The 27,049-nt window shown below is 32.9% G+C and overlaps 2 protein-coding genes across 14 annotated transcripts in view; one reads left to right on the forward strand and one right to left on the reverse strand.

Annotated features, from left to right (window-relative positions):
• LOC135137120 (E3 ubiquitin-protein ligase UBR5) overlaps positions 1-7,021 on the forward strand; it is a 57,933-nt gene extending 50,912 nt beyond the window's left edge. For all 13 annotated transcript variants that reach the window (XM_064066681.1, XM_064066683.1, XM_064066685.1 and 10 more), the window contains 3 exons: positions 6,255-6,402; positions 6,457-6,687; positions 6,736-7,021. In XM_064066681.1, coding sequence (XP_063922751.1) covers positions 6,255-6,402; positions 6,457-6,687; positions 6,736-6,948 — 592 coding nt within the window. In that variant the 3' untranslated portion in view covers positions 6,949-7,021. The remainder of the gene's footprint in view (positions 1-6,254; positions 6,403-6,456; positions 6,688-6,735) is intronic.
• A 435-nt stretch (positions 7,022-7,456) lies between these two features.
• Kap3 (Kinesin associated protein 3) overlaps positions 7,457-27,049 on the reverse strand; it is a 28,315-nt gene continuing 8,722 nt past the window's right edge. The window contains exons 4-12 of the mRNA XM_064066697.1: positions 22,770-22,943; positions 22,579-22,715; positions 16,521-17,205; positions 16,377-16,471; positions 16,100-16,318; positions 15,855-16,049; positions 7,881-8,346; positions 7,715-7,790; positions 7,457-7,663 (exon numbers count right to left, since the gene is read on the reverse strand). Coding sequence (XP_063922767.1) covers positions 7,630-7,663; positions 7,715-7,790; positions 7,881-8,346; positions 15,855-16,049; positions 16,100-16,318; positions 16,377-16,471; positions 16,521-17,205; positions 22,579-22,715; positions 22,770-22,943 — 2,081 coding nt within the window. The 3' untranslated portion in view covers positions 7,457-7,629. The remainder of the gene's footprint in view (positions 7,664-7,714; positions 7,791-7,880; positions 8,347-15,854; positions 16,050-16,099; positions 16,319-16,376; positions 16,472-16,520; positions 17,206-22,578; positions 22,716-22,769; positions 22,944-27,049) is intronic.

Genomic DNA, 27,049 nt, shown 5'->3' on the forward strand with positions numbered 1-27,049 from the left:
AAAAATCCAAGAATGTTACGAACTACAAGAACCCCAATAATTTAACAATCCGAAAAATATCAAAAATTCCAGAAATTCCAAGAAATCCAAAACTCAAGATATCTAAGAATTCCAAAAAATCTCAAAAATCCAAGAAATTCAAAAAGTCAAAGAAACCCAGAATCTTAAGAAATCCAAGGAACGCAAGAAATCTTAGAATTCCAAGAAATACGAGAAAGGCAAGCATTCCAAAAAATTCTAAGAATCCGAGAAAGGCAAGAAACTCAAAAATTCCAGGAATTCCAAATTCCAGGAAACAAGCAATCCAAGAATCCAAAAATCCGAAAAATATAAAAAAATCTCAAGAATTCCAAATATCCTAAAAATTCTAGGAATCCAAGAAACCCAAGAAACTCAAGAATCACAAGAAATCAAAGAATGTCAGGAATTACAAGAATCCAAATAAATTTAAAAAATTCTGAAATTTTAAAAATTCTTACAAATTCAAGAAATCCAAGGAATTTTACAATTCCAAAAAATCCAAGAATTCCCGGAAACATAAGCAATCCAAGAATCCAAAAATCCGAAAAATATCAAAAATTCCCAGAATTCTAAGAATTCCAAGAAATCTAAGAATTCCAAGAAATACGAGAAAGGCAAGCATTCCAAGAATCTCAAGAATTCCAAATACCCTAAAAATTCTAAGAATCCAAGAAACTCAAGAATTCCAGGATTCCCAAAATTCCCAAAAATTCCAAGAATCCCAAAAATCTCAAGAATCACATGAAATGAAAGAATGTCAGGAATTCCAAGAATCCCAATAAATCCAAAAAATTCTGAAGTTTTAAAAAATCCTAGAAATTAAAGAAACTCAAAGGAATTTAAGAATTCCAAAAAATCCAAGAATTCCAGGAAACAAGCAATCCAAGAATCCCAAGAATCAAAAATCCGAAAAATATTAAAAACTCACAGAATTCTAAGAATTCCAAGAAATCCAAATTCAAGAATTCCAAAAATTCGAAGAATTCCAAATATCCTAGAAATTGTAGGAAATCCGAGAAACCGAAGAACTTCAAAATTCCAGGAATCCCAAGAATCAAAAATCACAAGAACTCCAAGAATGCCTAGAATCCAAATACATATATCCAAGAAATCCAGTAGGAATTCTAAGAATCCCAAGAATCTAAAAAAAAATCCAAGAAATTTAAAAATTCACGAATTCCAAAATTCGAAGAAATCTAAAAAATTCAAGAAATGCAAAAAAGCCAAGAATGTCAAGAATTCCAAATAACCTAAAAATTCAAAGAAACCAAAGAACCTCTAGAATTCCAGAAATCCCAAGATATCCCGAAAAATCAGGAATTTTAAAAATTCCAAGAAATTCAAGGAACCCAAGGAATCTAAGAATTCCAAAAAACCCAAGAGACGGCATGGTTAAATCGTTATTTATGACTGTCCCATCACCAGCAATAGTATTCTATTGACAAGGAAGTTAACTTTTTTGCGATTCTTGAGATTTTTGGGATTTTGGGAATTTTTGGATTCCTGGAGTTCTTGAGTTTCTTGGGTTTCTCCGATTCTTAGAATTTTTAGGATATTTGGAATTATTGAGATTCTTGGAATGCTTGCATTTCTTGGAATTCTTAGATTTCTTGGGTTGCTTGGATTTCTTTGACTTTTTGAATTTTTCGGATTTTCTAAATTTCTTGGAATTCCTGGAATTTTTTATATTTTCCGGATTGTTAAATTCTTGGGGTTCTTGGAGTTCGTAACATTCTTGAATTTCTTCTGATTCTTCGGTTATTGAATCTCTTGGATTTTTTGGAATTCTTAGATTCCTTGGGTTTCTTGAATTTCTTGGAATTTTTTAAATTCCTGATTTTATTTTTTGGAACTCTAGACGTTCTTGGATTTCTTAGAATTTTTAGGTTATTTGGAATTCTTGACATTCTTGCCTTTCTTGCATTTCTTAGATTTCTTGAAATTTTGGAATTCTTAAATTTTTAAATTTCTTGGATTTCCTTGAATCCTTGGGATTCTTGGGATTCCTAGAATTCCTGCCATTCTTGGATTTCTTGTGGTTGTTGGGATTTTTGTAATTTTGATATTTTTAGAATTCTTGATTTTTTTTTATTTTTTGGATTTCTTGGAATTAGTGATTCTACGAATTAATGAGATTATAGGGTTCTTGGAATTTTTGGGATTGCTTACATTTGTTGAAATTCTAGGATTGCTTACATTTCTTGATTTCCTTGTATTTTTTGGAATTTTAAATTCCTTGGGTTTTTTTAATTTCTTGGAATTTTTAAAATTCTTGACTTTGAATTTCTTGGATATATTTGTATTTTTGGGATTCTTGGAATTCCTGACATTCCTGGATTATTCTTGGAATTCTTGAGGTTTTTGGGTTTGTCGAATTTCTTAGAATTTTTAGGATATTTGAAATTCTTGACATTTTTGGATTGCTTGCATTTCTTGCACCGGCAATAGTATTCTATTTTTAAGGAAGTTAACTTTTACACATCATAAAACCGAATTAGAACTGGGGAAACTATATCTTAACAGGTACTAGCCCTATAAAAACAAGGGTGGGTGGGCGGGGCTAATGCTTGCCAAGATAAGGCTGATTTTGGCAAATGACCTCTCTAAGAAAATAAGGGGTTGGTGGGCGGGGCCAATATTTGCCAAGATCTAGATAAATGTTAGAATCCGCATTTAAAATTTCGCAGTCAATAGTTTGGACATTTTTTTTATAAAATCATCAAGAGCCAAAAGAAAATAGTAAACCTATATTTTCGTATTCTATTAGATCTAAAATACTAAAAAAAAACGTGAAAGACCATCACAGTGAGATTTTTTCTTTAGGAATCGTTTGGCAAGAAAAAATTATATTATTAATATAATTTTGAAAAAAAATGGTTCTTGATTTAATTGGTAAAAATTTGATGTCGAGTAATTAAAAAAAAATCAAAATATCAACCATAAGCTGTTTTTCAAAAAATGTTTCTGATGTTTAGTAGAAAAATTATGGTGCTCATTTCCAGCTCCAATTTTTTTTTTCCCCTCTTAAACGCATTCTTGGCGCAATTCATAGTTTCTGTGTCGGATTGAAAGTGAATTTTTTTAAATCGTAAAAATTGTCATATTTCGATTAGCGATTCTGAAAAATTGAAAAAACGGAGCCGAAAATGACTTGGATGTCGAAATCTACGAGAAAATGGCTTTGGCTAAGTTTCGAAAATGGTTGAAAAATGATCGAAAATGCCAAAAGTGCTAAAATTAGTCTTATGTTCTGACATACTTATCCCGCCCATCCACCCTTTATTTTTTTAGAGGCCTGCTAAGATATAGTTTCCCCAGTTCTAATTCGGTTTTATGATAGTACCCCATTGTGTAAAAGTTAACTTCCTTAACAATAGAATACTTATACCGGTGATGGGACAGTCATAAATCAGGATTTAACCATGCCGTTACCATTATACAGTATAATGGTTAAATCCTTATTTATGACTGTCCCTTCACCGGCAGTAGTAACCTATTGTTAAGGAAGTTATCTTTCATAAAATCGAACTAGAACTGGGGAAACTATAATAAGATTGATTTTGACCAATGAGATCCCTCTAAGTAAATAGAGGACTGGGATTGGGGCTAGTACCTGCGAAACTAAGATCAATTTTGGTAAATCACAAATCCTCTCAGAAAGGGGAGGGTGGATGGGCGGGGCTAGTATCTGTCAAGACAAGAGTGATTTTGGCAAATGAGATACCTTCTAAGAAAAAATTGGGGTTAGTGCCTACTAGGATAAGACTGATTTTTGCAGATGACGTATCCTCTAACAAAAAAGAGGGTGGATGGGCGGGGCTAGTATCTGTCAAGACAAGAGTGATTTTGGCAAATGAGATACCTTCTAAGAAAAAATTGGGGTTAGTGCCTACTAGGATAAGACTGATTTTTGCAGATGACGTATCCTCTAACAAAAAAGAGGGTGGGTGGGCGGGGCTAGTACCTGTCAAGTAAAGAGTGATTTTGGCAAATGAGATACCTTTTAAGAAAGGACTGGGCGGGGTTAGTACATGATAGGATATGACTGATTTTTGCAGATGACGTATCCTCTAACAAAAAGAGGGTGGGTGGGCGGGGCTAGTACCTGTCAAGTAAAGAGTGATTTTGGCAAATGAGATACCTTTTAAGAAAGGACTGGGCGGGGTTAGTACATGATGGGATATGACTGATTCTTGCAGATGACGTATCCTCTAACAAAAAAGAGGGTGGGTGGGCGGGGCTAGTACCTGCTAAGATAAGACTAACATTGGCAAATTAATTAGTCTCTAAGAAAATGGAGGGTCTTTTATTTTTATGGAAGATGTCATGTGCCGGAAACAGTCTTATTTTAGCAGATACTAGCCCTGCCCACCCACCCTTTCTTTTCTTAGAGAGTATGGCATCTGCCCAAATCACTCTTATCTTAGAAGGTACTAGCCCCGCCCACCCACCCTCCCTTTTCCTAGAGGAATCTCATTTGCCAAAATCAGTATCTTAGTAAGGACCAGCCCCATCCACTTGCCCTTCATTTTCTTAGAGAGTAATTTGCCAATGTCAGTCTTATCTTAGCAGGTACTAGCCCCGCCCACCCGCCCTCTCTTTTCTTTGAGGAATCTGATTTGTCAAAATCTTCTTATAGTTTCCCCAGTTTTAATTCGGTTTTATGATGTGTAAAAGATAACTTCCTTAACAATAGGTTACTACTGCCGGTGAAGGGACAGTCATAAATAAGGATTTAAACATTGTATTCTATATAATGGTAACGGTATGGTTAAATCCGTAGGGAAGTTAGGGAAGTTAACTTTTACATAATGGGTAAACTCATAAAACCGAATTAGAACTAGGGAAACTATATCTTAGCAGCCCTCTAAATAAATAAAGGGCGGGTGGGCGGGGCTAGTATGTGCCAAGATAAGGCTGATATTACCAAATAACATACCCTCTAAGAAAATAAAGGGCGGGTGGATGGTCCTAGTACTTGGCAAAATAAGACTGATTTTGGCAAATTACCTCTTCTTTAAGAAAATAAAGGGTGGGTGGGCGGGGCAATACTTGCCAAGATCTAGATAAATGTTAGAATCCGCATTTAAAATTTCGCAGTCAATAGTTTGGACATCTTTTTTTTTTCAAAATCAAGAGCCAAATGAAAATGGTAGACCTATATTTTCGTATTCCATGACATCTGAAATACTAAAAAAACGTGAAAGATCATCACAGGGAAGAAAAAATTATATTATTTATATATGTAAAAAAAAATCAAAATATCAAATACAAGCGGTTCTTCAAAAAATGTTTCTGATTAGGGGCTCATTTCCAGCTCCCAATTTTTTTTTCTCCTGAACGCATTCTTGGCGAAATTCATAATTTCTCTGTCGAATTGAAAATGATTTTTTTTTTAAATCGTATAAATTGCCATATTTCGATTGGCGATTCTGGAAAATGAAGAATCGTATAAAATACTAACCCCGCCCACCCACCCTCTGTTTTCTTAAAGGGAAAGTGATTTGCTAAAATCAGTATTAATCTAGTAAGTATTAGCCCCGCCCACCCGCCCTCTACTTTTTTGGAAGATATGTCATTTGCCCAAAACAGTCTTATCTTAGCAAGTACTAGCCCCGCCCACCCCGTTTTTCTAGCCGACTACTTTTAATTCTCGTCAGCATAAGATCATTCATTTTATTCAGACCGAATAAAATCAATCACTGAAATAGAGGCAGGGTGGGTGGGCGGGGCTAATTATGTGTTTTGTTATACTATTTGCTATAAAATTAATTGCTTATTTCGTGCACTTGACCTGACTTGACCTAACGTGATCTGACCTGTCCTGAACTCACTATTGTCTCAAAAAAACAAATTTTAAACATTTCTGTGAACATATAAACAGCTATATTTTCTGAAACGAAAATTAAAAATAATTTCCTCTACCCTCCATTTTCTTACAGGGAATGTCATTTGCAAAAATTAGTTTTATCTTAGCAGGTTCTAACCCCGCCCACCCACCCTCTCTTTTCTTTAAGGATATCTCATCTGCCAAAATCAGCCTTATCTTAGCAAGTACTGATTTAAAAAAATGAGGTATTCATGCATTAGATGCGTGCAGTGTTGCCAATTTTACTTTTATGAAATTACTTAATCCGCCATTTTCCAGACACCCGGTATAGTGTAGGATTCCGTTTTGATGTTTTACCCGAATTAAAAATTATAAAACCAATTTTGTTATTTTTTGGTTGTAGGATTGACTTGAGTCCTGAGGAGGGCGGCGGCACCGTGGAGTTGATGCCGGGCGGGAAGGACATCGAGGTCACCTCTAGCAACGTCTACGACTACGTGCGCAAATACGCCAAGTACAGGATGATCAAGGTGCAAGAGAAGGCGATTGACGTAAGTAGTGACGTCACAAAATGGCCGACTGTGTTCACGCCGCGATTTTTGCAGAGCATTCGTACTGGCGTGTTCGACGTTTTACCGGAGGGGTCTCTGGACAGTCTGACTGCCGAAGACCTGCGCCTGTTGTTGAACGGCGTGGGGGACATAAACGTGGCGGTTTTAATTTCGTACACTTCATTTAACGACGAATCAGGCGAGAACAGCGAGCGTTTGGTGAAATTCAAGCGGTGGTTGTGGTCGATCGTGGAGAAAATGACGCACTTGGAGCGGCAGGATTTGGTGAGTGGTGACGGCTCGCTTCGCTCGGGTTCAACTGGTTGTTTGTAGGTGTATTTCTGGACGGGTTCCCCGGCGCTTCCCGCCAGCGAGGACGGGTTCCAGCCCATGCCCTCGGTCACCATTCGACCGGCAGACGACGCACACTTACCGACGGCGAACACATGTATATCACGTTTATATATTCCACTTTACAGTAGTCGTGCGGTCCTCAGACAGAAATTACTACTTGCCATCAAAACAAAGAATTTCGGTTTTGTGTGATCATGGATTCATAGTAACTTGTTTCCTTTAATTTTTAGTACGAATTTCAGTTTAATAAAAATGTGTTTTTTAAGTTGTATATGTTTCTGTGAATCATGAATTGTGATGACTATAACTTATTCGAATAAGCTAAAGTGATAATCTTGTATATAATCTCATCTCATGTTTCGACACGTGTAATGGTGTCTCTAATCTACACTTCATGCTCAAGGGTTTTGTTTCACTTTACAAATCCACTAGTCTTCATGCTTCTTGTATGGGTTACTTTTAACTACTTGCACCCTTTATTTGTTGTGCCAATCCTGTGCAGGTGCATTCATGTTATTAGTATTATGTAGATAATAATGTTAAGCCTAATTTATATCGTTCTAAGTTGATATAAACTTATAGGTTATGTTTTATTCGTGTCGTCTTTTCTTTTTTAATTTCATAATTTGAAATTAGCTTCTGTATTAGCATTGAAATAAAGGCAGTTATCTAAGAGGGTGGCTTCATTCACAAACAAACGTAATCAAACAAAATATATTCAAAATTAAAAAAAGTAACGACGCATTCCGCGCTAAGTACATCATACATGAATCATTTTATTAGTTCACTATTCAATATCAATACAAATCAACAAGAAAATGACTAGAAAGCTTGGAAATATCACTTGTGCACGAACGCAAATTGTAACTAAAGCTACATGGCCTCGATTTCAAGGTCAGGCATCATTCTGAAAAAGACGACATTAAAACCACCCACGAAAACGCAGACCGAAACTTACTCGGGTCTGTCGAAATAGTCGAAGTCCAATTCCTTTTGTGAAATAAACTCGGAATCCGGCACCGTATCAGTCAAATCTGTAAACAAAAATCAACACGTGACTTTGACGTTTGTGACGTCAGTTGCCTCTAGTTCGATTCGATAAATGCGAAAGGCGGCACACGTACCTGACAGTGGCGGCACGACGGCCGTCCCCAGGAACTCTGTATTCAAATATGGCGGCAGCGCGTCCTCCTCGTCCTCGTCTTCCTCGGGCTCCAGCTGCTGCGAGTCCACCATCTGCAGCCACTGCGCGTTGTGGTGCCTGAACTTCTCAATCCTTATGCGTTCCGCCCACGTTTTACTGTGGTCGGCGATTATGTTAAGACACGTGTTGCACAGCTTCCGTATCGACTTGTTATTGTCCTGGAGGAGGTCGATCAAGTAGGCTGGAGCTTCCGTTTTTTCGGCCAAGTAGTCGATCTTAGTGCCGTGCGATATCGTGGCGAAGAAAACGAATATTATTTGGAGGACGATTTCGTCGTCTTCTTGGTGGGTTTTGAGGAGGTCGATTAGGACGTTCATGATGTTGGATTCGCAGAGGAGGCCGGCGCAGCCTTCGTCTGCGGCAGCTGTGCCCAGCAGAACGACAACCTAAGATGAATAAAGTTTGGTGTTACGTCAGTGAGTGTAGACATTGTTTAAGCGTATTATAGCTGGACAACCTAATACAAATTTTACTTCGTCGAAATAGTGAGCTTTGGGACAAGGAATTCAGGGGGCGTGAATAATTCTTTCAGTTGAGATTTTTCAATATTTCGATTTTTCGATTTTTGAATTGATGGATTTTTTATTTCTCGATTTTTTACTTTTTGGATTTTCAATTTATTGTTAAACTTTAAAAATTTTCAACTTTTCGATATCCCGAGTTTTCAATTCTTTCATATTTCAATTTTTCGAATTTTTTAATTTTAATTTTCGATTTTCCAGTTTTTCTTTTTTAAAATTTTTCGATTTCTCAATTTATCAATTTTTCAATTTTTAACCTTCCTTTTCGGCTCCCGACTTCTCCTGCCTCAGTTTTTCAGTATTTCAATTTTTTAATTTTTCAAATTTTGACGTTAAATTTTCTGTTTTCTGATTTCTCAATTAATCTATTTTTGATTTTCCCACTTCTCAAAGTTTCGATTTTTCAGTTCTTCAATTCTTCCATTTTTCGATTTCTCAATTTTTGGATATTTCATTCAGTTTTGAGATTTTTCAATATTTCGATTCTTTGATTTTTCGACTTCTAGAATTTTCGATTTTTTAATTTTTCTTGTATTTTTCAATTTTTCGATATTTGAGTTTTGGGATCTCTTAGTTTTTCGACTTTTCGATTTCTTGACTTTTTACTTTTTGGATTTTCAATTGTCCGTTTTTTAAACTTAAGATTTTTCAATGTTTTAACTGTTTTATGCTTCGACTTCTCAACTTCAATTTTTCAATTTTTAAAATATTAGGTTTTTTCGATTTTTTGAGTTTTCAGTTCTTCTATATTTCAATTTTTCAATCTTCGATTTTCCAATTTTTCGATGTTTCGATTTTTATTCTGAATTTTGCTTTTTTGGTTTTTCTATTTCTGAATTTTCCAATTTTTTAATTTCTCAGTTTTTGATATGCATTTCAGGATTTTTCAATTTCTCGACTGTTTAATATTTCGATTTCTCAATTTTTCAAATTTTCGATATTTTAATTTTTCATTTTTAAAATTCTCCCTCGACACCCAATGGGTAAAAGAGGGTAACAGATTATATATATATATTTTTAAAATTCTAGTTTTTTCGACTTTTCGAGTTCTCAGTTCTTTTTACTTCCCGAGCGTAAGCAAAGGAAGTATTGTAATCGAGTCCGTCGGCCGACTCTCTACTTTTACGTTTTCTCGATCTTTCATGACCCCTAGAAGACGAAGAAATAGGTCTCCCATTTCCGTCTGTCTGTCCGTCTGTCCGTCTGTCCGTCCGTCCGTCTGTCCGTCTGTCCGTCCGTCTGTCCGTCTGTCCGTCTGTTGTCCCGGATTTTTATTAGACAGATAATCTCCGAAAGTACTCGACCGATTGTTGTGAAATTTTGTACTTATATTAAGAATATCATGTAGATGGTAAAACGCTAACCAAAATTTGTCTAATCATCCCCACCACTAATGCGATGACGTCACTTCAAAATTGTACATAGTAAATGGGTTTTCAATTGTATAAAATAACATAGTCCTACACATGTAGTTTACAACTCCGAATCGACTTTTCACCCGAAACGTCCAGATTTTTGGAAAAAAAATCAAAATTATAAAACAACATTTTGAAATTTAATTTTTAATCTGCTAACCAGAATGCTTTGAAATGTTGCAGATGTTTTAAGGCTATAAAGAGCATCATAAATCTTTAGTCAAAAAATATTTGCTTATCCCCTCCAAAAACTTGATGACGTCAGCTCAAAAGTTTGTGGAATAAATCCTATCTAAAATGTACAAAATATGGTGAGTCTCTTCTTGTGATTTATCATTCCATTCAAATTTTTTCGATTTGCATATACAGGGTGACTCAAAAAAATTAATGAATGCGTAAATTTATTTTACTGATTTACTTAGAAACTACAAAACCGAATGCTTTGAAATCTTGCAGATGTTTTAAGGTTCTAAAGAGCATAATAAATCTTTAGTCAAAATATATTTGCTTATCCCCTCCAAAAAATTGATGACGTCAGCTCGAAAGTTTGCCGAATAAATCCTATCTAAACTGTAAAAATATGATGAGTCTGTACTTGTAATTTATCACTCCATTCATATTTTTTGGAATTGCATATACAGGGTGACTCAAAAAAATTAATGAATGCGTAAATATATTTTATTGATTTAATCAGGAACTACAAAACCGAATGCTCTGAAATCTTGCAGATGTTTTAAGGTCATAAAGAGCATAATAAATGTCTATTCAAAATATATTTGCTTATCCCCTCCAAAAACTTGATGACGTCAGCTCGAAAGTTTGCCGAATAAATCATATCTAAAATGTACAAAATATGATGAGTCTGTACTTGTCATTTATCACTCCATTTATATTTTTTGGATTTGCATATACAGAGTGACTCAAAAAAATTAATGAATGCGTAAATATATTTTATTGATTTAATCAGGAACTACAAAACCGAATTCTTTGAAATCCACTGCGAAAAAAAAAACATAATAGGCATGCAGTCGTCACGTTTCCGACAGCGAGGGAAGTACTGTCTAAACTCTTTAGACCAATTTTTTATATAAATTTTTTAATTTTCCGAATTTGTAAATTTTCGATTTTCAATTTTTTGAGATCTCGGGTTATCGAGATGCGAATTTCCGATGTTTTGATAGTTCAATTTCTCGATATCAATTTTTCCATTTTTAACTTTTCGATTTTGGCCTATTTCTGTTTCTCGATTTTTCGACTCCTCGATTTCTCGATCTCTTGATTATTCGATTTTTCAGTTTTCCAATTTTTTTTAATTTTAGATTTTTCAATTTTTATTTTTTTGATTTTTTGATGTTTAGATTTCTCCATTTTCAATTTTACAATACTTTAATTTTTCAATGTTTCAAATTTTACATTTTTCGATTTTTCAGTTTTCGGATTTCTCAATTAATCTATTTTTTATATTCCCATTTCTCCACTTCCCAAAGTTTCGATTTTTCGATTTCTTGACTTTACTCCTTGAATTCTCAATTTTCCGTTTTTTAAACTTTCGATTTTTCAATGTTTTAAATGTTTTATGCCTCGATTTCACAATTTTAATTTTTCAATTTTTAAAATATTAGGCTTTTTCGGTTTTTTGAGTTTTCAGTTCTATATTTCAATTTTTCAATTTTCGGAATTTTTAAATTCTCGATTTTCCAATTTTTTTTTCGATTTTCCAATTTTTCGACGTTTCGATTTTTATTCTGGAGTTTCGATTTCTCCATTTATCGATTCTTAATTTTAGATTTTTCGATTTCTCGATTTTTTTATTTTTCAGTTCTTCAATACAATTTTCTATTTTTCAATTTTTCAAATTTTGGCGTTACTAAATTTTCAGTTTTCCGATTTCTCAATTAATCTATTTTTGATTTTTCCACTTCTCGACTTGTCCAAGTTTCGATTTTTCCGTTCTCCAATTCTTCGAATTTCCAACTTTGCCTTTTTTGGTTTTTCTATTTCTGAATTTTCCAATTTTTTAATTTCTCAGTTTTTATATTTTAACTTTTCAGTTTTTAAAATCTTAGGTTTTTCCATTTTGGCCCACTTCCGTTTCTCAATTTTTCTATTTTTCCACTTCTATGTTTCGATTTGTATTATTAGATTTTTCAGTTTTCCAATTTTTTTTAATTTTAGAGTTTCGATTTCTCGATTGGTTGATTTTTCAGTGTTTCGATTTTTAATTTCAGATTTTTCAATTTAAATTTTTTTGATTTTTTGATGTTTAGATTTCTCCATTTTTCAATTTTACATTTTTATTTTTCAATGTTTCAATTTTCGATTTTTCAGTTTTTCGATATTTTTTAATTTTTCAAATTTTTTGACGTTTCAGAATTTTCAGATTTCCGATTTCTCAATTAATCTATTTTTTGATTTTCCCATTTCTGGACTTCCCATAGTTCAGTTCTGCAATTTTTCGATTTTTCAGTTTTTGATTTTTTAACTTAACGACTTTGCTTTTTGACCTTTTGATTTCTCAATTTTTCAATTATTTAACTTCCTAGTTTTTGAATATTTTGTTCAATTTTGTGAAATTTCAATTTTTCAACTCTTTTAGTATTTCGACTTTTCAATTTTTCTAATACTGGATATTTCGGTTTCTCGACTTTTTACTATTTGGATTTCGTTTTTTAAACTTTGGATTTTTCAATTTTTCGACTGTTTTATACTTCGATTTCTCAATTTTTCAACTTTTCGATGTTTTAACTTTTCAGTTTTTAAAATCTTAGGTTTTTCGGAATTTTTTAATTTTCGATTTTTTTGTAATTTTTCGATTTTTAAATTTTTATTTTTTTGATTTCTCCATTTTTCAATTTTTCAATGTTTCAAATTTTACATTTTTCGATTTTTCAGTTTTTCGACATTTTTTAATTTTTCAAATTTTCACGTTTCAGAATTTTCAATTTCCGATTTCTCAATTAATCTATTTTTTGATTTTTCGGGTTTTTGATTTTTCAATTTTTGATTTTTTAAAGTTGCGATTTTTCGACTTTGCTTTTTGACCTTTTGATTTCTCCATTTTTCAATTATTTCACTTCCTAGTTTTTGAATATTTTGTTCAATTTTGTGAATTTTCAGTTTTTCAACTCTTTTTTTAGTATTTCGACTTTTCGATTTTTCTAATACTGGATATTTCTGTTTCTAGACTTTTTACTGTTTGGATTTTCGATTTTTCGCCTTTTAAACTTTGGATTTTTCAATTTTTCGACTGTTTTATACTTCGATTTCTCAATTTTTTGACTTTTCGATATTTTAACTTTTATAAACTCTTTAATTGTCGATTTTTCAACTTGTGGATTTTTCGATGTGTCGACTTTTTACTTTTTCGATTTTTAAATTTTAGATTTCTCAATTTTTTGGTATCTTAATTTTTCAATATTTAAAATTCTAGATTTTTCCATTTCTCGATTTTTCATTTCGGCTCTTCCATATTTCAATTTTTCAAATGTTTTGATTTCTTAATCAATCGATTTTTCGACTTCCCGGTTTTAGATTTTCTGTTTTTCAATTGTCGTTTTTTCAAATTTTCGATTTTTCAATTAATCGACGATTTGATTTTCCCATTTTTTGATTTTTCAGGTTTTTGATTTTTTGTTTTTTTTATTTTTTCAAGGTTTCAATTTTTCGACTTCACTTTTTGGATTTTTCTATTGCTCAATTTTTCGAATTTTTATGTTCTCAGTTTTTGGATATTTCAGTTTTCGGATTTTTCAGGTTTTCCATTTTTCAGTTGTTCGATATTTCAGTTTTGGGATTTTTCAATATTTTGATTCTTCGACTTTTCGATTTTTGACTTCTGGAGTTTTCAATGTATCGATTTTTTTACTTTTTCGATTTTTCAATTTTTCGATTGCTTAATCTTTCGATTTTTCGATTTCCCGGTTTTAGATTTTCTGCTTTCAATTGTCGCTTTAAATTTTTCGATTTTTCAATGTTTTGATTTCCCGATTTGTTTCCCATTTTTAGTTTTTCTTTCATTTTTCAGTTTTTCGATATTTCAGTTTTGGGATTTTTCAATATTTTGATTCTTCGACTTTTCGATTTTTGACTTCGGGGTTTTTCGATGTGTCTACCTTTTTACTTTTTCGATTTTTCAATTTTTGGATTTTTAAATTTTAGATTTTTCAATCTTTTGATATTTTAATTTTTCAATATTTCATAATCTTTCTATTTTCGACTTCCTGGTTCTAGATGTTTTAATTTTACAGTTTTTCAATGTTTCTACTTTTCGGCTTCTCGATTTTTTAACTTTTGGATTTCTTGATTTTTCGACCTTTCGATTTTCTCATTTCTCGATTTTCAATTTTTTGATTTTTGAGTTTTGAAATTTTCGGTTTTTTTATTTTTCGACTTGATGATTTTTCGTCTTTTCATTTCTCGATTTCTCAATTTTCAGTGTTTTAATTTGGAATTTTTCGATTTTTCGGTTCATGAATTTTTCGAAACCCCGATTTTTTTTCGATTTCTCAAATTTTGGATTTTTCAATTTCTGGATTTTTCGATTTTTTGATTTTCCCATTTCTCCGTGTTTGGACTTCTTAATTTTACAGTTTTTCAATTTCTCGATCTTTCAGGTTTTGGAATTTTTCAATTTTTCGATTTTTCAAATTTTCGATTTCTCGATTTTTTTTTTATATTTCGATTTGTCAATTTTACGATTTTTCAATTTTCTCTTCAATTCTTCAATTACTGGCGTCCAAATTTTAAATTTTTCGATTTTTTGATTTTTCGGTTTCTCGATTTTTCAATTACTCCATGTTTTGAATTTCCCATTTCTTGACCTTCGAGTGTTTCGATTTTCCTGTTCTTCAATTCTTTAATTTTTTGATTTTTCGGGTTTTTGATTTTTCAATTTTTCGATTTTTTAAGGTTTCTATTTTTCGACTTCACTTTTTTGATTTTTCAATATTTCAATTCTTCGGCTTTTTCATTTTTGACTTCTGGGTTTTTCGATGTGTCGACTTTTTACTTTTTCGATTTTTCAATTTTTGGATTTTTTAATTTTTCAGTATTTCTTAATCTTTTTATTTTTCGATTTCCTGGTTTTAGATGTTCTGCTTTTCAATTTTTCGATTTATCATTTTTTCAATTTTTCATTTTGGCCTATTTCGGTTTCTCAGTTTTTCCAGTTTTCCATTTTTTCGTTTTTTGATTTTTCCGCTTTTCCGATTTTTCGACTTCATCACTTTTCTATTTCTCGTTCTTTGGATCTTTCAATCTCTCAATTTTTCGAATTTTTAAGTTTTTTGATTTCTCGATTTATCGAGATTTGAATTTTTCGATATTTTAATTGTCAATTTTTCAATTTATAAATTGTTCAATTTTTAACTTTTCGATTTTGACCTTTTTCGGTTTCTGAATTCTTCGACTTTTCGACTCCACGATTTCTTGATCTTTTGATTTTTCGATTTTTCAGTTTTTCGATGTTTCGATTTCTCGATTTTTCGAATTTTCGATTATTTTTACAAAAATTGTCACTAAAAACATTAAAAAAAAATCGTACAAAATAGAGCACAGTGTTTCCAAAACGTTTTCCCGAAAAAAATCCATTGGGTTATTACGATTTCAACAATATTCTTAGTTTAAGACGTTTTGCCAGTATAAAACACAAACAATTAATTCTTAGTTAATCAAAATATGTAAAATCATCTAAACATGTACCAAAAATATTCACTTAGCCGTTATAAAAATCGACCAAACAACTATTTCCCGCAGAAATTATAGTCTAAACCAACCAAATCGCTTCTGAACGCTTAAGAGTCGACATTCGCCTGAGCGCGCTCTGGTCTGTAAGTCAAACAAGTTCTCAGGCGACGAGTTGTTAAATTTGGCGGTTGAGGACTCCAACGTCAATAAGGGTGGTTTCGCAAAATCAGCCTGTATGTCGCATCTATATTAATCTATGGTATTACGTTTTACCTGGAGGACTAGCTCGGGGTCGGTGTTATTGCTCCGAATGATTTTCTCGACCCATTTTAACATGTCAAAGTGTTTGAAAATTTCGGCCCAGTCTAGTTCAGGTAGGTTGAGGTTGCTGAGGATTCCGACGCACTCTACGACGAAGTCGTCCTCTTTGGATTCCACCACCGCTTTCGCTATGTCCCCGACGAATTCCTGCGTGTTTATTGTTAGTTTTATTCCTTAAACACGACGATTCGAATTACCACAAAGTTTACTTTCGACGATTTATGTTCCGAGAGATTCCGTAACATCTTCATTAGCATGTTATCCTGGTACGTAAACGCCCTCATCATCAACGACTGCACTCTGTTTTTCTTCATCATCTGCTGCGCGTTGATCGGATCCGTGGCCAAATTAATACACAGCGCTACCATGACTTCATCACCTTCGTTCCCGATGTTCAGAAGCAACATATCGGTAATCTAAAACCACGACCGATTTTTTTTAGTCCGCCCCTGTGCTATTTTCGCTCCCACTTACCAAGCCCACGCACTCCGCGAACTGCGTCTTGACGTCATCGTCGTAACTCAAATGATACAACAACTTCAAAATCATCTCCTGGTGGCGATCATCACCTAAAATAACCCCAGGATAACTCAAGCCGAACCCCTGCGCCGGACTCACTCAACAACCCGATGAACCTCGGCAGCAACCCCACTTTCACGATCTTGTACCTCAACTTCGTGTCGAACGACAAATTGAACAGCAACTTCAGCGTCAAGTGCACCAGGTCCGGGCTGCTCGATTCCAGCAGCTTCGGAAGCTTCTCCACAATCCCCAGCCCCGCCATCCCGTCCTTGTTGCACTGCATGATGGACAACTTCTTCAAGAACGTCACCACCAGCACCAGCAGCTCTTCGTTCTCTCTTTCGAGCGCTTTCACTAACAGTCCGACGATGTTGCGCTTCGTCATCTTCTCCTCTATGCTCTCGTCCTCGGCGATGTTTAGTAACAGGTAGAAGGCCACCCTCAGCAGGTGTTCTTGTTTTTTTAATAAAGTCCTGAAGCGCTTGGCCCTCTCGGTCTCGCTGAGCTTCTTGTCGTCGATGCTCTCGGTGGAGTTGGTCAGGTCGTCGTAGACGCTGCCCTCCATCACCGCCTTCATGTTCGTCTCGGAGAAGTTGCCGGATTTGGGGCGCACGGGCTCGGGGATGCGGCTGCGGGGGATCTCGGACATGCTGGCGCTGCTGGGGCACGGTTTGCGCACGATGGGGACGTCGTCGGGGGCCTCGACGCCCTCGAGGTCGGCTTTCCATTTGTCGTAGCGGCGGAGCTCGTAGTCGATGATGTCCATGCAGATGGAACCAACCTGGTGGACAAAAAACGGCTTTTCAGCTTTAATTTTCTTCTTAAATGTGGCTAAGTCAGATCAGATCCACTAAAATCTATCTATTTAGCCCTTCCAGAAATTTGATAACAGGTTGTACAGGTGTCCCCATGATTTGGACAGGGAAAATTACGCATTTCCCGTATTTTTCAAATTTACAGGGTGTTTTATTTAAAATTGGTTCAATCGACCGAAAATTGTTGTCAAATTGTAGATAATCTTCCGCTAGTTACAAATCTGAAATCGCCATCATAATATCTATTCCAATAAACACGAAAACTGAATTTTCAAAAATTTTCCAAAAAATGGTTAAAATTGGTTCAATCGACCGAAAGGTGGTGTCAAATTTTTGATAATCTTCAGCCAATTACAAATCCGAAATCATGACTTCAACATATCTATTGAAAAAAAGATAAAATTTTATTCCAAAATTTTCAAAAATTTTTCAAAAAAAAGGTTGAATTAGGTTCAACCGAATGAAAATTGGGGTGAAATTGTCGATAGTCTTCCGCCATTTGCAAATTTGAAATCACCTTCACAATATCAATTGAAATAAAGGTAAAATGATTTCAAATTTTTTCCAAAAAAATGGTTAAAATCAGTTCAATCGCCCGAAAATTGCTGTCAAATTGTTGAAAAGCTTTCGCTAGTTACAAATCTGAAATCGCCATCACGATATCTGTTCCGATAAATATAAAAAGCGAGTTCACAATTTTCAAAAATTTTCCAAATTTAACCATAGTTCAATAGACTCAAAATTGGTGTCAAATTATGGATAATCTTCCTCCAGTTAGAAATCCGAAATCACCTTCATGATGTCTACTGAAATAAAAGTAAAATTTGAATCCAAAATTTTCAAAAATTTTCCAAGAAAAAAGGTTAAAATAGGTTCAACCGACTGAAAATTGGTGTCAAATTGTCGATAATCTTCCCCCAGTTAGAAATCCGAAATCACGTTCACGACATCCATTGAAATGAAGGTAAAACATAATACCTAAATTTTCAAAAATTTTCCAAAAATATGGTTAAAATAGGTTCAATCGACTGAAAATTGGTGTCAAATTGAAGACAATCTTCCACCATTTACAAATCTGAAATCACCTTCATGATGTCTATTGTAAGAAAGGTAAAATTTGAATCCAAAATTTTCAAAAATTTGTCAAAAAAAAGGTTAAAATAGGTTCAATCGCCCGAAAAATGGTGTCAAATTGTAGATAATCTTCAGCTAATTACAAATCTGAAATCGCTATCACGATATCTATTCCAATAAATATAAAAATCGAGATCAAAATTTTCAAAAATTTTCAAAAAAATGGTGAAAACTGGTTCAACCAATCGAAAATTGGTGTTAAATCTTCCCTCATCTACAAATCCAAAATCACCTTCAACACATCCATTGAAACAAAGGTAAAATGTGATTCCAAAATTTTCAAAAATTTTCCTAAAAATGGCTAAAATAGGTTCAATCGACCGAAATTTGGTGTCAAATTGAAAACAATTTTCAGTTAATCACAAATCTGAAATCGCCGTCACGATATCTGTTCCAATAAATATAAAAAGCGACCTCAAAATTTTCAAAAATTTTCCAAAAAAATGGTTAAAATTGGTTCAATCGACCGAAAATGGGTGTCAAATTGTAGATGATAATTCGCCATTTACAAATCCGAAATTAATTTCACGACATCAATTGAAATAAGGGTACAATATGATTCCAAAATATTCAAAAAATTTCCAAAAAAAAGATAGGTTCAATCGAACGAAAATTGGTGACAAATTGTAAACAATTTTCAGTTAATTACAAATCTGAAATCGCCGTCACGATATCTGTTCCAATAAATATAAAAAGCGAGCTCAAAATTTTCAAAAATTTTCCAAAAAAATGATTAAAATTGGTTCAATCAACCGAAAATGGGTGTCAAATTGTAGATAATCTTCCACTATTAACAAACCCGAAATCATCTTCATGACATCTATTGAAATAAAGGTAAAATATGATTCCAAAATTTTCAAAAATTTTCCAAAAAAATGGTTAAAATAGGTTCAATCGATCGAAAATTGGTCTCAAATTGTGGATAATTTTCCAATATTTACAAACCCGAAATCACCTTCAAGGCATCTATTGAAATAAAGGTAAGATAGATTACAAAATTTTCAAAAAAATTCCAAAAAAAAAGATTAAAATAGGTTCAATCGACCGAAAATTGGTGTCAAATTGTAAACAATTTTCAGTTAATTACAAATCTGAAATCGCAGTCACGATATCTGTTCCCATATATATAAAAAAAGCGGGCTCAAAATTTTCAAAAAATTTCAAAAAAAATGATTAAAATTGGTTCAATCAACCGAAAATTGTTGTCAAATTGTAGATAATCTTCCACTATTAACAAATCCGAAATCACATTCATCACATCTATTGAAATAAAGATAAAATATGATTCCAAAATTTTCAAAAATTTTCCAAAAAAATGGTTAAAATAGGTACAATCGATCGAAAATTGGTGTCAAATTGTGGATAATCTTCCACTATTAACAAACCCGAAATCACATTCATGATATCTATTGAAATAAAGGTAAAATATGATTCCAAAATTTTCAAAAATTTTCCAAAAAAATGGTTAAAATAGGTACAATCGATCGAAAATTGGTGTCAAATTGTGGATAATTTTCCACTATTTACAAACCTGAAGTCACCTTCATGACATCTATTGAAATAAAGGTAAAATAGATTACAAAATTTTCAAAAATTTTCCAAAAAAATGGTTAAAATAGGTTCAATCGACCGAAAATTGGTGTCGAATTCTAGACAATCTTCCAGTATTTACAAACCAAAAATCACCTTCATGACATCTATAGAAATAAAGGTAAAATAGATTCCAAAATTTTCAAAAAATTTCCAAAAAAAAAAAGATTAAAATAGGTTCAATCGACCGAAAATTGGGGTCAAATTGTGGATAATTTTTAGTTAATTACAAATCTGAAATCGCCGTCACGATATCTGTTCCAATCAATATAAAATGTGAGCTCAAAATTTTCAAAAATTTTCCAAAAAAAAAAATGGTTAAAATTGGTTTAATCGACCGAAAATTGGTCTCAAATTGTTGATATTTCGCCATTTACAAATCCGAAATTAATTTCACGGCATCAGTTGAAATGAAGTTAAAATATGATTCCAAAATTTTCAATAATTTTCCAAAAAAGTTTAAAATCGGTTCAATCGACCGAAAATTGGTGTCAAATAGTAGATTTTCTTCCACTATTAACAAATCCGAAATCACCTTCATGACATTTATTGAAATAAAGTTAAAATATGATTCCAAAATTTTCCAAAAAGAAAATGGTTAAAATAGGTACAACTGACCGAAAATTGGTACTAAATTGTAAATAATCTTCCGGTAGTTACAAATCTGAAATGACGATCACGATATCTCTTCCAATTAACATAAAAAGCGTGTTCAAAATTTTCAAAAATTTTCCAAAAAAATGGTTAAAATTGGTTCAATCGACCGAAAATTGGTGTCAAATTGTAGATGATCTTTCGCCAGTTACAAATCTGAAATGACGATCACGATATCTTTTCCAATAAACATAAAAAGCGAGTTCAAAATTTTCAAAAATTTTCCAAAAAAATGGTTAAAATCGGTTCAGTCGACCGAAAATTGGTATCAAATTGTAAATAATCTTCCGGTAGTTACAAATGTGAAATCGCCGTCACGATATTTGTTCCAATAAACGCGAAAAGTAAATTCAAAATTTTTCCAAAAAATGGTTGAAACGGGTTCAATCGACAAAAATTTGTGTCAAATTGTAGATAATCTTGCGCCAATTACAAATCTGGAATCGCCGTCACGATATCTGTTCCAATAAACGCGAAAAGTAAATTAAAAATTTTCAAAAATTTTCCAAAAAATGGTTAAAATTGGTTCAATCAAGCGATAATTGGTGACAAATTGTAGATAATCTTCCGCCAGTTACAAATCCGAAATCACCTTCACGGCATCTATGAAATAAAGGTAAAATGTGATCCCAAAATTTTCAAAAATTTTCCGAAAAAGCGGTTAAAATTGACTTAATCGAATAATATCAAATTGTAGACAATCTTCCGCTGTTACAAATCTGAAATCACCAACACGATAGCTGTTCCAATAAGTATAAAAACCGAATTCAAAATTTCCAAAAATTTTCCAAAAAATGCTTCAAATTGGTTCAATCGCCCGAAAATTAGTGCCAAATTGTAGATAATTTTGCAAAATTTTCAAAAAACTTCCAAAAAAATTGGTGGCAACATTTATTTCATAACATTTTATACAGGGTGATTTTTTGTGAACCATCGGTTCGCTTTTTAGACTGCTGGAAAGAAATTTTTCAAAAGTCGTCAGACCATTGGTACACCTATATACAGACTTCTTCCAAATGTTTAGTAAAAAACCAACTAAAACTGACTTCGTTCAGTGTCCTACAAAAAACTGATGACGTCACTTCAACATTTTGTCGACTGACTCTCACTTGCACTTAAATTATTGCGCTCCTTTATCCGGTTTAGTAATTCATCCTCATTTTAACTTGATGTACATAGATTATAAAAAAAATCAAAATTACACGATAAAATGTAATAATTTATCTTAGAAAGTATCCAACGAACCCGTTTGAAACCTCGGTAACTCACTGGGACGTATAAATAAACTTTAGTAAACGCTAATTACGGTAATTAGAAAAAGAAAATCCACACAGTAGAGAAAAAGTATGGAACCGGTCAAATTCGTTAATTAATTATTGGTGTCAACCGGAGAGTCGTTTAATTTATTTTAATTAATTAACGTGACATTTAACACCACCGACTCCGTTTTTTTATTATTATTAATACCTCTGCGCTAATTAAAACCATCATTCGTCCTTGCGCATTAGTACATCTGTTTGGATGACCCTGTTACAATAAGCCGAACCTCTTTGCGTAACCACCAATTGTGTCGTTCATCCGCCCAGACGAATTTACGACCACCATGATGTAACCGCGCTCCATCGAACCAATGTTTGTATCGTCTAAATATAAATCACTGAAAATACATTTCAGCCTCCTTCTGTTTACCTTAAACCCTCCTCGCTCCCGATAAAAATTGAGAAATAACGACCTTATATGGTCCCCGTGCGAGCGCGCCCATATAAGGACTCTCATTTCTAACGATGAAAATCATCCGTTGCATAATCGTCGCACCTGTCCAAACATTTAAACAATAATTAGCAAATCCGTAAGTCCGTGCAAGAGTTTGCGCAACCTTGAAACAATAACCCAAAACTAGCCGATTTCGAGGCGTCGATGCGTTCCGAGAGGAAAAAAGCGGTTTTATCGCTTCTGCTTACCTTACACTTGAGGATAACCTCGTGGAAACGTGAGTACATGGAAAAACAGAAGAAGGTAAACACCAGGTGTGTGCTCAAAACAATACTGCGTTTCCAGTCTTCTCGTAAGACGCGGCCCAAGGCGCTGATTACGGTTTCTGGAGGTGCGAGGATTAGTTAATGGGTTTTGAGCGCTAAGGAGACGTTGTTACCGTTTTTTGATAAGGCGTCCAGGTTCTCGGGGTCGCGGGCGAGCAGCTGGATCAAGTGGGCACCTTTGATTTTTTCGGACATGCCTTCGTAGAGGAGCTCGATGTAGTCGGATAAGTTGTTGTAGTTGGGCTCGTCGGGGTTCGAGGTAGGTTTAAAGTCGTGAGAGCTGCTGTCTAAAAAAATTAACTCTTACTTTAAATGCACTTTTGCTACGGTTACTTGGAAAATTTTCACTTCATACGTGTGATCATTATACAACAAATTTTAATTACTGGTTTAAAATTCCACTGCAGTTCGACTGAATTAAACACACTAAATCAAATTAAAGGTTTCTTATTTGATAAACATGAAAACACCTATGGTCTATTTTTGGTTGTTCTGGTCTTACTACTCAATGGGTCGATAACCACAAAAACCCAATCTAAATGTAGAAACGATGAAATTTTGAAGACAATTTTGCTAAAAAGCCTTCATATTCGCTAGGTTTTCGCTGGATTTTAAGAAGGTTGTTCATGCGACTTTCACGTGATTACTGCATCTATTCGAAATATCCGTGCAATAACGTAATTATCTACACGTGTTTCAATAAAAAAGTACTCCTACAACAGATATTGTTCACAAAAATCGCGAAGATAATCTCGTTCCAAACATTAATGAGATCGTTGAAAGAGATTAGATTCTGTTATAAAGTGGCGATTATGAGTGTTGTAATAATTAAGTGTCCTCATACTAGGAAAATTGATTTTGAAATTGTTTATCTATTTTTAGCACTTACATGTGTGCTCGCAATTGAATTTTTAATTATGCTTAAACTTGTTTATGAGAGCTAATGACATGAGCGTCGCATGGTTGGATTTAATTTAAAAAAATGTCAAAAGTTAGACAGAACTTCAAGAAATAAAAAAATTAAATGCAATTTTTTTTTTTTTTTGACAACCCCTATAAGTCAAAATACAGTATTATCATGCTTAACTTCGATTGTTTATGTTTATACATCGAACGAATGCGACGATTAAGGAAGCTGCGTCCTCAAAATGGAAGCAACCGAAATTAATACAATGGAGCAAAATGTTCTGAATATTATTTTGGGTAAGTAACTATTGTTTAGGATGGGTGTTATATTATTTTTTTAATTAATTGCAAAATCGATATTGCATATACAAATTTTCCATTTTAAACATGTTTTAAGTTTCATGTTGCGAAAAGATAGCAATGTAGATTAAAACAAAAAGGCAAAATGTAAGCCCGCCCACCCACCCTATCTCAATTGTGATCATTTTTTTTATTCGTCGTGAACCAAGAGGGCGGAGCTTAACTGGAAAATACTTAAATTAATTTTTTTGAGTATCGTGTTGTTCAAAGAATACTATGTGTATTAAAAAAAAGACAAAATATTTGACAAAAGACCGACAACAGACAGAAATGGAAGACCTATTGTTTCGTACTCTTGGGGTTATGAAACGTGGATAAAAGTTGAAACGAATACAGGCAATAAAAAAACGGGTCAAAAGGCTTCAAAAAAAAAAAAAAAAAATTGGAAAAAAAGAGGAGACACAAAAGGGTTGAAGGTTAGAAGGAGAAACAAGAGTGGGTTAAAAAATAAGATCGGCGGCAAGAAAAAGGGCTACAAATATACGACCAGAGAAAAAAACAAAAAAAGACGACAAATTAGGAGACAAAAAAGCTACGAAAAGTTGATAAAAAAAGGGCATTAAAAAACAAAAAAACCCGCGTTAAGTTAAACAATTGGCGAAAAAAAGGGCGACCAAAAAGCCGACAGAAAGAAGCGATAAAAACGGCATAAAATAATAAGCGAAAAAAATGGAAAAAGAAAAGACAATGGTAAAAAACACGCCAAAAAAATAAGAAAGGGGATTTAAAAAAAGCGAAAAAAGGTAGGTCAAAGGAACGCGACAAAAAACAACAATAAAAAGAGGATAAAAATAACACACCCAGAAAAAAAAACAAGAAACTGGGATACAAAAAATCGGGCAAAAAAAAAGCAACAAAAAGTTCATTAATAAAAAAAGCGAGAAAAAAAGATGGGGGGAAAAGGCAACAAAAAAGGGGATAAAAAAAGCAATAAGAAGAACCGACAAATAAAGGGGCAATCAACTAAATATGTGCAAAAAAATTACAACAAAAATGCAAAAATATACAAAAAAGGCGATAAGAAAATAAGTAAAGATAAAAGGAAAAAAGCGACCAAAAAATGAAAAGAGGCTACAAAAGAGGACGAAAAGGCGAAAAAAGACTAAAAAGTGAGTAAAAAAAGGGAGGACAAAAAAGTTACAGAAAAAGTGACAAAAAGAGAGAACAAAGGAATGCGGAAAAAGGGGGGACAAAAAGGAAGTTAAAAAAACAAGAGAAACGAAAGCAACATAAAGGGGTATGAAGTAGAGACCAAAGAAAAACAAAAAAAGACAAATTAGGGGGCAAAAAAAGCGATGAAAGAACGACGGAAAAAAATGACGAAAAAGTTGTTAAAAAGGGGTTTAAAACAGGCATAAGAAAGGGATAAAAACAACAGGACCAAAAAAAAAAAAAACTCGGCAAATTCGGGTACAAAAATTCACCTCAAAAAGTAGATAAATAAAAAATAAGCAAAAAAAAAGATGTGGAAAAGGACAATAAAAAAGAGGTTAAAAACGCAATATTAATAAAGGGGCAAAAAAGCGACTCAAAAAGTTACAAAAAAATCGAGACGACAAAAAAAGACAAAAAGAAAGGATAAATAAAAAAAGCAAAACAAATTAGGGGCTAAAAAAGCGATAGAAGTAAAGACGGGAAAAAACGATGGAAAAAGATGATAAAAAGGGGTTCAAAAAAGGTGCAAAAAAAGAAGACAAAAAAAAAACCGGTAAATCCGGATACAAAAAAATCACCTCAGAAAGAAAGACGAAAAAAACAAAAAAAAGATAAATAATGGTGTTAATAAGGGTGGAAATTGTACAATTAAAGAGTGGAAACATCGAAGTCTCGATAAATCGAGAAATTGAACTGAAAAGTGGAAAAATTGAAAATTCAAAAAATTTAAAATTCTAAATTCGAAAAATCCAGAAAACGAAACATCAAAAACTGAAAAATGTAAAATTTAAATATCGAAAAAGCAAAAAATCGAGAAACCGAAAAATCGAAAAGTCGAAAAATTAAAATACTAAAAAACCCCAACATTATTTTGGTTCGAATTTTTTCTCGATCTGTAATTGGTTTTTTTATGAAAGCTGAAATATGGAAAAATTGAAAAATATAAGCAAAACTGAAGAATTGAAAAATTGAAAAATCCCAACAATGAAACATCGAAAAATGGAAAAATTGAGGAATCGGAAAGTCGAAAATTCGAAAATCTGCAAAAACGAAAAACTGAAAAATCAAAAATGTAAAATTTAAAAAATCGAAAAACGAAAAAATCAAAAAAACTAGAAATCGACAGATCAGGAAATCAAAATTTAAAAAAATTGAGACATTGAAAAATTCCAAAACTGAAACATCGAAAAACTGGAAAATCTAGAAATGGAAAATCCGATAAATCGAAGAAAGCGGGAAATAGAAAAATCAAAGAGGAAATTCAAAAACTGAAACATCGACAAATCGAAATACCAAAAAAGATCGTGAAATTGAAAAGTAGAGAAGTCGAAAAATCCAAAAATTGGGAAATCGAAATAAACCAAAATCGAAAAATCTAAAAATTAAAAATTCAAAACTTGAAAAATTTTAAATGAAAAAAAAATCATCAAAATATTGGAAATTTGAAAAATCAAAAATGGAGAAATGGTACAACTAACATTTGGAAATATTGAAATTTGGAAAGTCGAAAAACTGAGATTTCGAAAAATTTAAAACCGAAATATCGAAAAACCAAAAATGTTTAAATCTAAAAATTAAAAAACCGAAAACTCTAAAAATCGAGAACACGAAACATCAAAAGCTGAAAGATCTAAAATTTAAAAATTCGAAAAATCGAAAAATCGAGAAACTGAAAAATTTGGATTTTAGAAAGAAAAAATGTAAAATTTAAATTCGAAAAAACAAAAAATCGAGAAACCGAAAAATCGGAAAGTCGAAAAATTTAAATACTGAAAAATCCCAAGATGATTTTAGTTCGAGTTTTTTCTGGGTCTGTAATTGTTTTTTTATGAGAGCTGAAATCTGAACAAATTAAAAAATATAAGAAAAACTGAAGATTGAAAAATTGAAAAATCCCAACACTGAAACATCGAAAAATTGAAAAACTAAGAAATTGGAAAGTCCAAAAATCGAAGTCGAAAATTCGAAAATC

This window comes from Zophobas morio, unplaced genomic scaffold (assembly GCF_036711695.1).
Source record: "Zophobas morio isolate AGI-343-1 ecotype UQ-CSIRO unplaced genomic scaffold, CSIRO_AGI_Zmor_V1 ptg000028l, whole genome shotgun sequence".
Taxonomy (NCBI): Eukaryota; Metazoa; Arthropoda; class Insecta; order Coleoptera; family Tenebrionidae; genus Zophobas; species Zophobas morio.